This window comes from Desmodus rotundus, chromosome 12 (assembly GCF_022682495.2).
Source record: "Desmodus rotundus isolate HL8 chromosome 12, HLdesRot8A.1, whole genome shotgun sequence".
NCBI lineage: Eukaryota > Metazoa > Chordata > Mammalia > Chiroptera > Phyllostomidae > Desmodus > Desmodus rotundus.
In genome coordinates, this window is record NC_071398.1 from 51520007 (window position 1) to 51535899 (window position 15893).

General features: G+C 37.2%; 1 protein-coding gene and 1 pseudogene across 4 annotated transcripts; one reads left to right on the forward strand and one right to left on the reverse strand.

The window, feature by feature from the left end:
- Positions 1-1244: 1244 nt before the first annotated feature.
- On the reverse strand, positions 1245-8103 carry LOC112313912 (vomeronasal type-1 receptor 1). 4 transcript variants are annotated; one of them, XM_053914406.1, is made up of 3 exons: positions 8057-8103; positions 2735-3477; positions 1245-1348 (listed from the first exon to the last, which is right to left on the reverse strand). In XM_053914406.1, the coding sequence occupies exons 2-3, from the start codon at positions 3449-3451 to the stop codon at positions 1328-1330; spliced, it is 738 nt and encodes a 245-aa protein (XP_053770381.1). In that variant the 5' UTR covers positions 3452-3477; positions 8057-8103; the 3' UTR covers positions 1245-1327. The 4 variants fall into 4 exon arrangements, with proteins under 4 accessions (XP_053770381.1, XP_045059393.2, XP_045059395.2 ...); XM_045203458.2 differs by lacking the exon at positions 1245-1348 and having other exon boundaries at positions 1965-3477; XM_045203460.2 differs by lacking the exon at positions 1245-1348 and having other exon boundaries at positions 1965-3462; positions 8057-8066.
- A 737-nt stretch (positions 8104-8840) lies between these two features.
- Positions 8841-11830, forward strand: LOC123480740 (bolA-like protein 2 pseudogene; annotated as a pseudogene).
- Positions 11831-15893: the final 4063 nt, after the last annotated feature.

The following is a 15893-nucleotide window of genomic DNA, read 5'->3' on the forward strand; positions in this document are numbered from 1 at the left end:
AACATTCTATTAATGTGGTGTATTGTTTGATTTCTGCCTGTTCATTTTTGAGTTCTGCATGTTGTTGAATTTTGTGTTTTTGCTAATGAGGAATATTGTTTTGGAGTTTCTTTTTCTTGTGATTTTCTTGTCTTTAGTATCTCTTGCCCTCATAGAATGAATTATGAAGTGTCCTGTCCATCATCTTTTAGTTTTTAGAACAATTTGAGAAGAATTCATGTTACCTCTACTAGAAATGTTTGTTGGAATTCAGTGCAGCCTCATATTTTCTTTGTTGCTAGGTTGTTACTGTTCCAGTGCATTTGTTTGTTGAAGTCTGCCCAGGTTTTCTACTTCTTGAGGTAGTTTGGATGTTTTATGTGTTTCTAGGAATTTGGGTTATCTCATTTATTGGATGGAGTACACTGGTCACGGGGTTGACTTATAATTGTATTTATTGCTGCCAGATCAGTTGTAATGACCCACTTTGATTTGTGATTTTAGTCATTTGAGCCTTTACTCTTTAGTTCCTAGTCAGTCTAGCTAAAGGCTTATCAAAGTTGTAGATGTGCTCAAAGAACCAGCCAGGATATTTCTTTTAAGTGCTTTTGACATATGTCACTCGTATGGAGGCCATAGTAGCTGTGGGAATATTGTGAGGTGGACAAAACAGAGCGAAGTCCCTAAGGTGGTCCTACAGGGAGGATCACAGCCATAGTTCTGGGAGAACAAGGTTCGTAAAGCCCCTTCAGGAGCCAGCAAGCCCCATGAGGTGGAGGGGAGTTAGTGGGCAGGTAAGTTAGTATGCTGCAATGTGCTTTTCCAAAATTCGGCAACTTCTTTCTTCATTATACACTGCCCTGTGATTGTAGATTTTTTAATTAGACTTCAGGTTTCTTGAATAGTTGATTCTGACCATTTTTGCAAGCTTAATCTTTGTTTTTGTTGCAGGATGAAAATTTCCAATTCCCCACCCCACCATTTTCGGTTATGTTGCTTTGTTGGAGAATTCTGTTTGCTACATGCAGAGATTTAAAGGGAGTGTGATGTGAAAGATACCAACTCCTACCTCATGGTAAATCAGGAAAGGATTGGGTCAGGACCACTGGCATAATAAAGCATACGTTTGGGCACAAAAATTCAAAGAAATTTTGTGAACTTTAATAAAGATTAGGTTAGTGGTTCACACAACGCCTCCCTGGGCCGGTAGCATAGCATCCTCTGGGAACTTGTTAGAAATGCAAATTCTTGGGTCTTGTGTCAGGCCAACACAATCAGAAACAGTAGAGTTGGGAGTCCACAGTCTGGGTTTCACAAACATTGCTTTTCATTCTGATGCATATTTGATTTAGAAGACCACTATGATACACTGTAAACCAAAAATGACATGACAGCTCCAGATTAAGAAAATTACATGAGCTCATAATTTTAGTGCAAAATAGAAAAGGTTATATACTTCCAGAAAATGAATCAAAAGTCAAGATATTATGTAACTAACTATAAAAATACACTTTTGTAAAATATCTGATCTAGCATGAAAATTATATAGGTACATTAAAAGCCTCAGGAAAACTTGAGAAGCCTTAAGTGACAAGGAAATAATAGTCAGATATTTGCAAAAAAGATACTTTTGCATTTTATTCAGTAATGAGAAAAACCAAAAATACAATTTAAGTTATACTAAAAGTTTTGACATTAATTCCCATTATGTGAGCATAGTACAGGGATATTAATTCACCAAACTTGACACTGAAGTGACTTATTCTTTAGGACCAATTAATACAATTAAGAGATAAACTAATATTTAAAATGATCAAAAAGTAACTTTATGATATACATAATGTACTTATGTATAAGTACGTAAGTGGTATATTTACTAAAATAATGTATAGTAATCAGAGCTGCTGATGGTGCTTATTGATTTAAACCTAAATTGGGCTTGTCATTATTTTTACAACCAAAATTAGAGTTCTTGGCTGGTTCTATAGTGTCTGCCTGAAGTAGTCATCATGTATATTTATTGCTTCACATTGTATCCTAGTCCTCATCATTCTCCATGTCAACACCAGACATGGTGGGGTTCATCAGATCTCTGAAGGCTTTTTGTCGCCCCCACTGAAGGGGTCTTTTCAGGTGATTATTCTCTGTCCGAAACTACTAGATACAAGTACGCTTTAAAAAATCATAAATTTTTCAGGTAACTACATGAAAAATAAGTACATTATAATACCCATCTTTATCACAAAATTTGATGCTTTACACCTTTGTACTGTCTCAACACTTTCCCAAGACTTTCCACTCATTATAAAGAAGCATTAGTACATGAAGTAAGTGTGATATAGTTGAGTATACAATTTCGACTTCTGGTTAAGCTAGAAATTCTAGGAAAGCAGAAATGTAATTAGTTTTATTCACCATTGTGACACACATTTCTAGCAGAATTATTAGCACCTAATAATTACCTACGTTCATTAAAGTTTCTTAAAAGCTAAATTCATTATTCATCCATCTGCAGAAGTCAGAAGAGTTAGAGGTTTTTAACCAGATTGGCATTACATGAAATTTTGGCCCAGAAATTGAAGAAGAGTTGAGAGCTATGGATGTTACTGGTAATAAACAAAAAGGGACTAAATGTTGGAAAGCATGCGTCCAGGAACACAGGAATGTCCACCAGCCACTGGCTTGGTGACGCAGTAAGAATAATGTAAAGAGTTGAAATGGAAGAGAGAGAGTAAAAGGAGACAAAGATGCTCACCAGGACCAGAATGATGCGTGTGGCTCTGACTTCGTAGGACAGTCTTGGGGGGAGTGTGTTGCTGTGAATGTGTTGGACTCGCTGCTTGTGCCTAATCAGGAAAAAGACCATGGAGCCACTAGTCCACATCATGAGACCCAAACATATAACATCAAAGGAAGATAATACGACTCCATGAAGTAGGGTTATAAATCTGTCTGACCTGAGCGAAAAACAATATCCAAAATGTGTTTTTCCACTCACATTTTTGCTGTTTCTTGGTCCAACTACTTGCATGGGAATAAAGGCATTTGTTAAGAGATGCAGGATCCAGCAGAGGGAACAGCAGAAAACAATGCACTTTGGGGATCTCATTTTATACTCCATCCACATGCAGGTTCTGGAATAAAGTTTAATGGCCTGGAAACCACTGAGGAGGCAGGCAGTGCTAAGCGACACCCCTCTGGCCACTCTGTGTAAATAGAAGACAAGTTTACATCCCACATCATCCAAGAAATTTTTTAACCCAAAAGCTGCCATTGTGTGAGGTATCCCTTTGGAAAAAAGAACCAGGTTGTTGGCTAAGACCAGCTGGTTGACAATCAAGTCTGTGGGTCTCAACTTGTGTCCAGTGAGCAAAGAGAAATTATAAAGACAAAGGAGGGAGGAGTTTCCCAGTATCCCAGCTCCAGTCTGCAGGAGGAAGATAAATCCTTTTTCCAAGTTGGCAGAGCCCATCACATCAGTATCTAGGAGACACTGATCTTAATTTGGAGTCAAAATATGGTAGAAACATAAAGAAACAAGAATGTGTTACCTTCATCTGCCAGCGATTCCTAATGCTAAATCTAACACATTTTTTAAAATTCCTTAAACAGCACATTTTGTTAACTTAAATGGGCATTAAGAATAAGGGTGTATGGATTTGAAACTTATTAGGAATCCCATGTTGGAAACAAGTTAAATATCAAACTAAAAGAGGATGTTTGAATAGATAATGCACCATTAATATAATATTTCTACATCTGTAAAGCTGAATGGAAAAACCTCTCTATGCATGTGTATGAAGTTCTTTTCAGGATGTGTTCTCAAATAAAATATAAGACGTGGGCAAGCGACTACCTAGTATTCCACAATTTTTGGATTTCTTATGATTCTGAATGAATATGAATATGTATACATTTGTGTGTGTAAATTCAGTTGTTTTAAAACTCAAACCCACATAAGATGAATGATAGAGAGAGAAAGAGACAATCCGGGTTGGAGGAATAGAAATGAAAACTAGATGTATATGAACTGATCCTGTGTTTAGTGTTCACTTTTAGATAAATACAAGTATTTTACATAATTACCTAACAATATTAACTTAAAATGTAATGAAAACAATCAATAAAATTCTAAGGCAAATTTATGACCCACTATATAAAGCTCATTGATTGTTGTGTATCTATATGAAGTAATAAAATTATAAGTACTTTAAAAATCAATTTGGATTAAGTACTTGTACTGAACTATATCAAGGCAAAAATGCATACAAAGGCGTTAAACTTTCTCATAACCATATTGTTGATAAAAACAATGGGAAATATTCTGAAATTAATGAGTAAGTATTTTAATGTAATTGGGAAATGAGGCTTTTTCTAAAAGGGAAAACTTAGAAATAAAAATGCAAACAGTTTGAGGAAAACTTTTTAACTTTTAATTTCATTTGAGAGAATCATCATTACTGTGATCTGTATTTTATCTGAAGCAAATACATATTGTGTATATTTCCATTGAATGGATCTATATACTCTGACCAACTCCCAAGTAATTACCATGCCCATTATTCATATTGTATTCACAAAATGCAGTTTTCAACTAGAAGAAAATACATATCTTTCACAAAATAAAAGACGACTCAAACGTTTTCTCAGATCAAACAAGGAAACTTTCCCAAACATCTAAAGTCTCTTTGGAGCTCATAGTGGTTTTATTTTCAGGAAGTTAAGGAAAGAACTATTTATTCTGGAAAGTAATAAGGGGATATTGAAGCAAAAGTAAGAACTGATTTTGTATATTAACATCAGGACGACATAACAGTGGTACATTTTAGACTAAAAGGGAAAACCTCATAGTGCAAATAATTCATTTAACCTAAGTGTATTGATTAATATTCAAATGGCAGTGTAAATTTTTTATAATTTCAAAATATTAAAAATATAATTAATAAGATTTGAAGCTTACAATAAAGAGAATTTTCTTTAACAAAGCCAAAGTCTACTAGCAACTACCTTTTATTCATGTATAGGATTAGGTATGGTCCAAAAGAGGAGGCCTGTAATTGATACACACACACACACACAACACACATTATCTTCAATAAAAGTACATTAAAATTAGTTGGGAAAATAACTATCCCCTTTAAGTACACAGTATTACAAGAATATTGGTTCAAAACAGAAGTAAATTTTTACCTTACAACTGAGGGAGCTTTAAAACGATGGACAGAATCTAAAATAATGAATAACAAAGCCCATAGATAAGCTGTTAGCTATATTTTTATAACCTTTGATAGAACACATCATTACTGTGTATACTACAGGCAAAAAATTATTTTTATAACAATGAAATTATAATGAAGGCAGAAGAAATATATCACATATAAAATTAACCTAAAGGGTCTATTTAAATATGTACAATATGTTGTAAAAATGTCTCAATAATCACCTGCTAATATGTACAAAGAGGCAGGCCTTAAAAACATTAAAACTTATAACATGTCACAAGCCATCAGAAAAATGAAAATGAAATTAAAATGACATTATTTATAACTATAACATATTAATTTTACCCAAATTTTATTTTGGTTCAAATTCCTCTGAAAGAAGGTTTACATATCTTTTATTTTCTATAAAAAACATCATTAAGCATAATTGACACCTGGTAACTATTTTTTCTTGAGATATAATTGATATATAACATTGTGTTGGCTTTAGGTGTACAACATAATGATTCAATATATGTCTATATTGTGGAATCATCACCATAGTAAGTGTAGTTACCATTCATCACCACACATGGTTACTTTTTTTTTCTTGTGATGAGAAGTGTTCAGGTCTACTTTTTTAGCAACTTTCAAACATGCAGTACAGTGTTATTAACTATAGTCACCGTGCTGTACGTGACATCCCCAGGACTTATTTATTCAACAACTGGTAATTCTTTATGCTAGCCTGAACATTGAGAGATGTTGAAAACCTGAGTGCTCAGGAATTTATATGTTTATACATGTATGGTCTTACCACCTACTGTTACCTTAAAGGTACTTAAAAAGAAACTCCAATTTGGGGGGCATTTCATACAGGATTTATAGAAAAAACTTATATATAACTTTTTGCGCTCCTATTTTAGTTGTTATCAATAAATTAATTATATAATGGGAATGAAGAGAGCAGCTAAAGTTTGGGAGAAGAAAACTGCCTCTTTTTTTAGTTTACTGGGGTGATATTGATTAATAAAATTATACAAGTTTCAGGTGTACAATTCTACAACATGTAATCTACATATTGTATTGTGTGTTTACCACCCCAAGTCAAGTCTCCTTCCATCCTCGGAAAACCAGCTGTTGGTAAAGGATACACACCAACCTGTGCAGACTAATGCGCTGATCCCACTGGCTGAGACCATGTTTGGTCCATGGATACTGATTAGCATGGTGCTTGAAGGGGATGTGGAGAAATAATTCACTCAGCAGTAGGTCAAGCAGAGTGTGCTACAAGAGAGCTTGCAAAACATTTGTAAACAAATGACTATGTGTCTGGAGGGATCCTCACCAATCGTAGATAGGGTTCCGTCCCTGGGTGGAGGTCGAGTAGGGGTAGCAGGGTAGTGTGTTGGAGTGGCTATTTACATTAAACATATACACACAGGTATCGTTCAAAATACTTGTAGAAGAAATGTAATGTTAATAACTTGTGACATTAAGAAAATTTATAAAGTTACTAGTATAGTAAATACATATTCTAGAAATAAAACAATGAGGCAAATAAGAGGAGGAGAATAACAGAATCTCTGGAAAGTAAACCATATTGAATTTAAGTAATAAAAAGATCAGTGGGCATTAAAGGGTTTCTTTTTTTAAGATTTTATTTATTTATTTTTAGAGAGAGGGGAAGGGAAGGAGAAAGAGAGGGAGAGAAACATCAATGTGTGGTTGCCTCTCACACGTCCACCACTGGCAACACAACCTGCAACCCAGGCATGTGCCCTGACTGGGAATCAAACCAGCAACCTTTTGGGCCTCAAGCCGGCACTCAATCTGCTGAGCCACACCAGCCACTGCCAGAGGGTTTCTTTAAAACAAGAATACCGCATTGCTCTGGTTACTGGCCACCCCTGCACTGGAAGAATTGCAGTAATTCACAGGAAATAAAAGCTCATTCTTCCCTATAGATTGTGGGGATATTGTGGAGCCACAGAGAAATCAGAATTCAGTGCATCCTGCCTTCAGAAAGAGGGAGTGGAAAATGTCCTTCAGTCAGGGTCTCTGGTCAGAATTGTTTTTCTTTTTGAAAATAGAATTCTCTTATTAAAATAGGTAGAAAGAAGAAAGGGGAGGGGGAGGGAGTGAGAGAGACATCCAGACAAGTAGCACAGGACTTGCGGATAGAGGTGGTAGCATAGTTACACAAGAGTGACAATGTCCAGGCACTTGGAGATTACCTACTGGCAGAGTGATACATACAGCTCAAGATTTTTAAAGTCCATTAAGTCCTTTATTAGTCCTTATGCCCAAAATCCACCATCCTTTTTTCCATATTAATCTGTAGATATGATTTGCATTTCAAGAATGGGAGAGAAAATTAGACTTTTATTTCTCTAAACGGCAGAAAACTATTAATCTATGAATGAAAAATGGAGAGATATGTTATTGCAGACCCCATTTGTCCCATACTGCTCCCCAAGCACCTGTCACACAGGTATCAGGTGTGTGCTCGGCAGCTCAGAGCTGACTGTTTGAACGCTTGCCTACATGGCTGTGGTATGAAGCCTTTAGAGTGAACACTGAGGGTCTGTGTGTGTACTCGGGGACAAAGGAGAGGCGATTTCAGAAAGGGCTGTAACTGGGAGGAGAGAGGGGACAGGAGGAGAGAGGGGATGGGAGGAGCCTGAAGCAGGTAGATGAGGGTGGCAATATGCTCCCAGTTTCCTCAGCAGCAACCTTCCTATTGATACATATCTAACAGTACTCTTGTGCTTCGTACTCAGAAAACATAGGTATATGAGCAAGACCGGGTATTACTAGATTGCCTATTTTCCTTTCTAGAATATGGAAGTTATATGAAGAGAAGAGTTACTTACTCGGCTGGTATTACTGTCAGGCCTGTGAGTTGCAGGGGCAGCTTGTCTGCAGATGTGGAGAGTAGGCATTTGAACCTGAGATAAAGGGTTTGGATGCCATGATGTCATCTCCTTGCTGGGAAGTGATTATCATTTCAACTGTAATTGCGCTGACAGTGTCTGCAAAGGGAGCGGAGGTGGTTTGTGAAAAACATCTGTGGATTGTGTATATTACTGAAAACGATTAATGCTGAATTATAAAAGTTTCCAGTGGGAGTTACAGAACCCCTTATCTAGGAAGTATGAAAAAGTAAAAAGACAATTAATCTCAAGGGCAGGTGAGCAGAGAACACTGGGATCTAACAAGAGAATCGAGGTGAGCACATGGCTCTGATGGGTGTTTAGCCTTATGAAGGTTTTGACACAAAATATCGTCTAGGGTTTTTTATTCAAGACTGCATTGAGGTTTCTGAAACTGAAAGTAGGAACAGTGAACAAGTGGAGTAGGAAGGTTTCCAGGGTGGTACAAATGAACGGGAAATCTGTGTTCCAACAAATATTTATCGCACGGATCCTGCGCATCTGGGACTTTCTGGTATTTGAGATATAACACTACAGAAAAGCTTAAAACAGATGTTCCCTTGTGGAACTTACACTGTAGTTGATGGAAACATACAATAAATAAAACACCTCAGTTACTAGGTTCACAGTATGTGAGAAGGCGATGGGACCTGTAGGAAACTGAAAAGAAGAGCTGGCTATGGGTGAGCTGAAATAGCAAATGGGGTTTCTAATCATAGTGAAGATGACACCTGAGGAAATAGTTGACATGGTGAGGAATGACAGCTTTAATTCTTCCTTTCCAATTATTATATATGGATTGCTTAATACGTGAAAATAAAGATTATGCCCAAAAATTTAAAAACTTTAACATGTTGATGTTTCATAAGACGATTTATAGTGCAACACAATTTCAGTTATTATCTGACAAGCTTTCTTCATAGGAGAAGTTGACAGTCTTATCCTAACATTAAGGTGGAAAAGCACAGGAACTAAAATAAAAAACGGAATCTTTGAAAGAAGAAAAGTGTGGGAGGACTTATACTGACTGATCATTACACTGACAATAAGGGTGCGGAGCCCTGCCTGGGTGGCTCAGTTGTTTGGAGCATTATCCTGTGCACTAAAAGGTTTCAGGTTCGATCCCTGCTCAGGGTACATACCTAGGTTATGGGTTCAGCCCCTGGTTGGGGTGTATACGGGAGGACATCGATGTTTCTCTCTCAGATCAATGTCCTCTCTCTCTCTCAAATCAATAAAAACATACCATTTCTTAAAAAGTTAAACCTATTCAGATTCTAAAAGAAAACACATCAGAGTATCTTTGTGCAGTGGGTATAGGCAAATATTTATTTTATTGTTTTTAAATTTTTATTGTTATTCAATTACAGTTGTCTGCATTTGGCAAATATTTCTTAGGAAGGACACACCAAGACAACCATGAGGGAAAATTGATAGATAAACTTTTAATAATTTTAGTTATAATTAAAATTAATAGATAAAATTGTAAGCCTCTATACCAAAAAACCACTGATACCATACGGTGAAGATTAAGTATAGAGGAAAATATTTACAGATCATGTATCTGATAGAGCAGAGGACTTGAATCGAGAGTAAGTGACATTCCCACAACTCAATGGTAAAGACATACACACCCAACTAAATGTTCAAAATACTTGAATGGACATTTTGCAAGGGAAGATATCTGAAAGGCCAAAAGACACTTTATAAAGTTTCAATGGTATCAGTCACGAGGAAAATGCAAATAAATTAAAACCTCCATGGCTGTCCATTATAGATCCAGCAGAAAACAAACTGACAAACCCCGATGACACCAGACGTAGGCAGGAATAGAACGACCTCTCACAGGTACTGACTGTAGGAGTGTGAGATGGTCAAGGAACTTTGGGCAAAGATTGTCACTTTTAAATAAAAATTTCCTTTGGTTTTATTTTCTGGGATTGAAAGCCAAGTAGAGGCATAAATGTTTTTGACATAATCCTCTTAAAGATACCTTTAAAATAATTTATGAAATGACTTAATTCATTACGTCTCTTGATTATCAGGTCCCATCCATATCACTGTCAGCCTTGATTCATGGGTTGAAATTTTCAGACCAGAAGAAGTAACTTAGGAATATTTTCTCAATCCCTGAGAATCATAATCATCACAAACATTTTATCCTTTCATTGTAAATTTCTGGAAAGTAGATGTGCTTGTTCGCTGTTAATAGGAAGGCGCAGTGTCATAGTGGGTTAATCTGGGTAAACTGGCTTTCACTCATAAAGTTGCTCTCTGAAAATCACAGATATAAGTCAGGAAAAAACCAAAGACACAGACCATTCTGCTGCAGTAGTGACCATGTGAAGCACATATACTTTGGTTGTCCCGTTTTCAAAATTCTCAACCGAGGACATTTTTTTCATTGGTTTTTAGAGAGCAAGAGGAACAGAGAGAGAGAAGCTTCAGTGCGAGAGAGAAGCCTCCATTGGTTGCCTCCCATAGGAGCCTGACCAGGGAGGCACTTGCCCAGACTGGGGATCAAACCCACAACCTCTCAGTTACCGACAACACTCCAAATGAGTCACACCAGCCAGAGCTGGTTGTCACTTTTTAATAAAATAAATACATGACCTAGCAATTCTGCTTGAATGGATTTACCCAAGAGAAATGAAGATCAGTGTCCGCATGAGATTGATAGAAAATGACATGACGTACATAATTTTAGCATCCCTGAACTGGAGTTAACCCAAATGGTCATCAATATGATAAACAGCTTTTGACAGGGATGAATTGCTGATGCTCACACATCATCTTTGTTGACTCTCATAGGAGTTAGAAAAACCACGTCCAGAGGTGGTTCTGAATGATAGCTCTTATGTGGATTCATAGAAGAAGTAAAACCTAAAGTGTGTTATGAAAATACCAGAAAAATGTTTGCCTGTCTAGTGAAGAAATTTACTGAAGACAGGCAAATGGGAATTTTCTGTCATCACAGAATATTTTGTACTTTTCCTTTTTCCTCTAAAAAATTTTCTCGTTGTTTAGTTACAGTTGTCCTGCCTTTTTCCCCATTGCTCACCCTACCCCATCCCCCCACCCATCATCATAGCGTTTTGATGCCTGTTTTGGGACATGGGTCACATGGATACTAGCATTTCCCAAACTCTTCAACTTGTGCGATTAAAGCGTGGGCGTTTTCCTTCATCTCAACATTACTATATCAAAAAAATGTGTTTCTTGAACTCTGGCTAATGGTTTTGCTTGTGCCATTGGATGGATAGCACTTGTGAACCGCATTTCATTGCATCCTGAGAGGCTAGAAGCCATGGCTCACCCACCTAATACTTGGAATTTAGTTTCTCAAGAGCGTTTTCCAAATGAAGGTACATAGAATTTCTGGGAGAAAAGGCTGATTCCGAGTGGCACCACTAAGGATGGAAGCAGTATAGCCCACGTCCAGCTGGAGTTCTGCCCCCGCGATGTTTCTGCCAGGGAACTCAGCGCCCAGGGCTGTGGGGAGAAGCTGCAGTGGGACCTGGAGCAGAGCATGTGGAAGTGGAGGTCACGACTCCCAGTCGCTGCATGTCCAGATTCCTGGTGGTCTCAGCCAAGTTCAAGGGGAGGTCACTGCTTCAGAGACCTCATCTGGTGAACACAGACATGCTGCACATCTGTGCCTTTGAGCAGAAAACCGTAACCCCAGAGCAGTGGGCCCGTGAGCAGCAGAAGTAAGGGACCTGGACCTGGACAGCCTTTATGCATTAAATTATTCATAAAGGCCAAAAAAAGAGAAAAAAAAGAAAAGTCTGATTCCTGACCAGGGCAAGGGAGTTACAAGGGTTGGAGTTTTCTTGTTGGACAGGAAAGAAGTGCCAGAAGAACAATGAGGACATGACCAAAGGACAGAGAAACCAGTGTGGGAACACAGAGTAAATAACAACAATCTCATCACACTGGTCAGAGAGCTCGGTTGGTTAGAGCATCGTGTGGATATGCGAAGCTGTGGTTGGATTCCCGGTCAGGGCACACACGGAATCAACCAGTGAATGCATCGATATTGGAACAACAAATTAAAGTTTCTCTCTGTCTCTCCCCCATTTAAAAAGGAAAATTGCATGTTATAGCTCAATGAAACCTTTCAGAATTCATGAAACCACGTGCATAAATGAATGAATGAATGAATAATAGGGGGAATGGGAATATCAAGTAGGAAGTACAGACTGAGAGAGTTAGGAAATCATCAGTGGTTTTTAAAACGAGGGGTGAAAGATTGATATGGGTCAGGATATTTATATAGTCTCAAATTTATCCTACTAATTATTTACTGAATATAATGGAACACTAGTATGTTTAAAGTTGAGAGGCCTGACCAAATTAAACATAATCACTATTGAAAAACATGGGACATCATGTACCTTCTGATACGATATCTTGACAACGACATATTGTCACTCTGATGTTTCCCTGACAAATATTCCAAAGCTTAGTCTAATCATTTGAAAGCATTTGAGAAACACGGAAATTTTTAAAACAAGTAAGCCCGTAATCTTTAAAAGTTGACAAGTTCAAAGAACTCAGTTGAAGGCTAAAGAACGTTTATTAAAGGAATCTAAAGTGACATGAAAACTAAATGCAACACATGAATTCCAGTTTGGCCTTGCACAAAGAAAAATGCTCAACAAGGGCCCTGTCAGGACAAATGATGGCAATGTATTACCTGTTGCTTCAATTATATTGTGCCCATGTTGAAATTCCTGATTTCATTATAGTTCCCCTGTTATACATAAGAAAGTTTCCGTGCTTTCAAGAATTATGCACTGGCCCCGGCTGGTGTAGCTCAGTGGATCAAGTGCTAGCCTGTGAACCAAAGCATTGCCAGTTCAATTCCCAGTCAGGGCACATGCCTGGGTTGGGCTAGTTCCCAGTAGGGGGCATGTGAGAGGCAACCACACACTGATGTTCTTTCCCTCTCTCCCTTCCTTTCCCTCTGTCTAAAAATTAATAAATAAAATCTTAACAAAAGAGAATTATGCACTGAAGTATTCAGTGGTAAAGAGAAAATTTCCAAATTATACACCAGCTATTCAGAAGATATTATATACATTTGTGTGTATATAAACATACAAACCCATGTGTGATGTGTTTTGTAAAGAAAGGGAGAAAGGATAAAGTAAGTGGAGTAAAAAATAAACAATTGTTAAACCTGCAAAAACTGTTTACAAGTGTAACTTGTTTTTTTAGATTGATTATTTGAACTCTTCCGTGTTTCTTGAGCTAGGCCTATCATGCTATGAATCTCCGTCTCAGGACTGCTTTCCCGGTGTCCCACAGGTTTTGCCTCATTGTGTTCTCGTTTCCATTTGAGTCAATGTATCTTTTGATTTTTTTCCTTGATCTCATTGTTAGCCCATTCATTGTTAGTAACATGTTATTTTTTTTAGACTACCATTTGTTTTTTCTCTTTTTTCTTTTTTTAAATTGTTTCTCAAGTACAATTGTCTCCATTTACCCTCCACCAGTCCCCTCTTCCCCATGCATCCCAACCTCCCACCCTCATCCAACCCCTTTGGCTTTTGTCCATGTGTCCTTTATACGTGTTTCTTGGAGACTCTTCTCCTATTTTTCCCACTATCCCTCTCCCCCCGCTTCTGGTTACCATCAGTCTGTTCTTTATTTGAAAGTCTCTGTTTATATTTTGCTTACTTGTTTGTTTCATTGATCAGGTTCTGCTTATAGGTGAGATCACATGGTATTTGTCTTTCCCCGCCTGGCTTATTTCACTTAGCATAATGCTCTCCAGTTCCATTCATGCCATCACAAAGGGTAGGAGCTCCTTCTTTCTTTCTGCTGGGTAGTATTCCACTGTGTAAATGTACCGTAGTTTTTGATCCATTCATTTGCCGATGGGCACTTAGGTTGCTTCCAGCACTTGGCTATTGTAAATTGTACTGCTATGAACATTGGAGCGCATAGGTTCTTTTGGATTGGTGTCTCAGGGTTCTTATGGTATAATCCTAGCAGTGCAAATGCCAGGTCAAAAGGAGGTTCCATTTTTAGTTTTCTGAGGAAATTCCATACTGTTTTCCATAGTGGTTGCACCAGTCTGCACTAACAACAGTGTGCTAGGGTTCCCTTTTCTCCACAACCTCTCCAGCACTTGTTGTTTGTTGCTTTGTTTATGAGGGCCATGCTGACCAGTATGAAGTGTTATCTCATTGTGGTTTTAATTTGCATCTCTCTGATGGCTAGTGATTTTGAGCATTTTTTCATATGTCTCTGGGCCCTGTGTATGTCCTCCTTGGAGAAGTCTGTTCAAGTCTTTTGCCCCTTTTTTAATTGGATTGCTTGTCTTCTTAGAGTGGAGTCATCTGAGTTCTTTATATATTTTGGAGATCAAACCCTTATCTGAGGTATCATTGACAAATGTATTTTCCCATACAGTTGGTTCTCTTTTCATTTTAATGCTGTTTTCTTAAGCCGTGAGGAAGCTTTTTATTTTGATGAGATCCCATTTGTTTATTCTTTCCTTTATGTCCCTTGATTTCGAGGAAATATCAGTGAAAATACTGCTCCATGGAATATCTGCTATTTTCCTGCCTATGTTCCCCTCTAGGACTTTTATGGTGCCACAACTAATATTTAAGTCTTTTATCCACCTTGAATTTATTTTTGTGTATGGTGTAAGTTGGAGATTGAGTTTCATTTCTTTTGCATGTAGCTGTCCAGCCCTCCCAATACCATTTGTTGAAGAGGCTATTTTTGCTCCATTTTATGCATCTTCCCCCTTTGTTGGATATTAATTGTCTGTAGAGATTTGGCTTTATTTCTGGGCTCTCTGTTCTGTTCCATTGGTCTATGTGTCTGTTCTTATGCCAGTACCAGGCTGTTTTGATTACAGTGTCCTTGTAATACAGTTTGATATCAGGTATTGTGATCCCTCCTACTTTGCTCTTCTTTCTCAAGATTGCTGCAGCTATTCAGGGTCATTTATGGTTCCATGTAAATTTTTGAAGTGTTCGTTCTATATCTGTGAAATATGCCATTGGTACTTTAATAGGTATTGCATTGAATCTATAAATTGCTTTGGGTAGTATGGACATTTTGATGATGTTAATCCTTCCGATCCATTAACAAGGTTTATGTTTCCATTTGTTTGTGTCTTCCTCAATTTCTTTCTTCAGAGTTGTGTAGTTTTCTGAGTACGGGTCTTTTACCTCCTTGGTTAGGTTTATTCCTAGGTATTTTATTTTTCTTCCTGATTTCTGTTTCTGATATTCCATTGTTAGTATACCTTTGATTTCTGAATATTGACTTTGTATCCCACTGTTTTGCCAAATTCATTTATTAGGTTGAGCAGTCATGCATATATAATCTTTTCTATTATACAGAAAGTCTTATTTACCAATTATATTTTTTACTGAATTTACTGGAGTGACTTTGGTTAATAAAATATATTGCTTTCTGGGGTACAATTCTATAACACATTGTCTGTACCTCAAGTTGCCAATTATAATAATAGACTAATTTATGTGTTTCAAATTAGTAATGCTAGGATAATCTGCAGTTTATTATTTCTTTTCAGGTATGCTTCATCTATGCCCCTGATTTCTAGTAACGTGACCTTTTTCTTACAAGTACACATAGAATATCATGCTGATAGACAATCAGCATAATTTTTTCATTTTACTTTGAATTTTATGGATTCTAATATCTTATTTTTATTGTTTTTCAACAATTGTGTGATATATTTATATTTCTATATGTCAAAAATATAACTCAGGAGACTTCTGGCCAA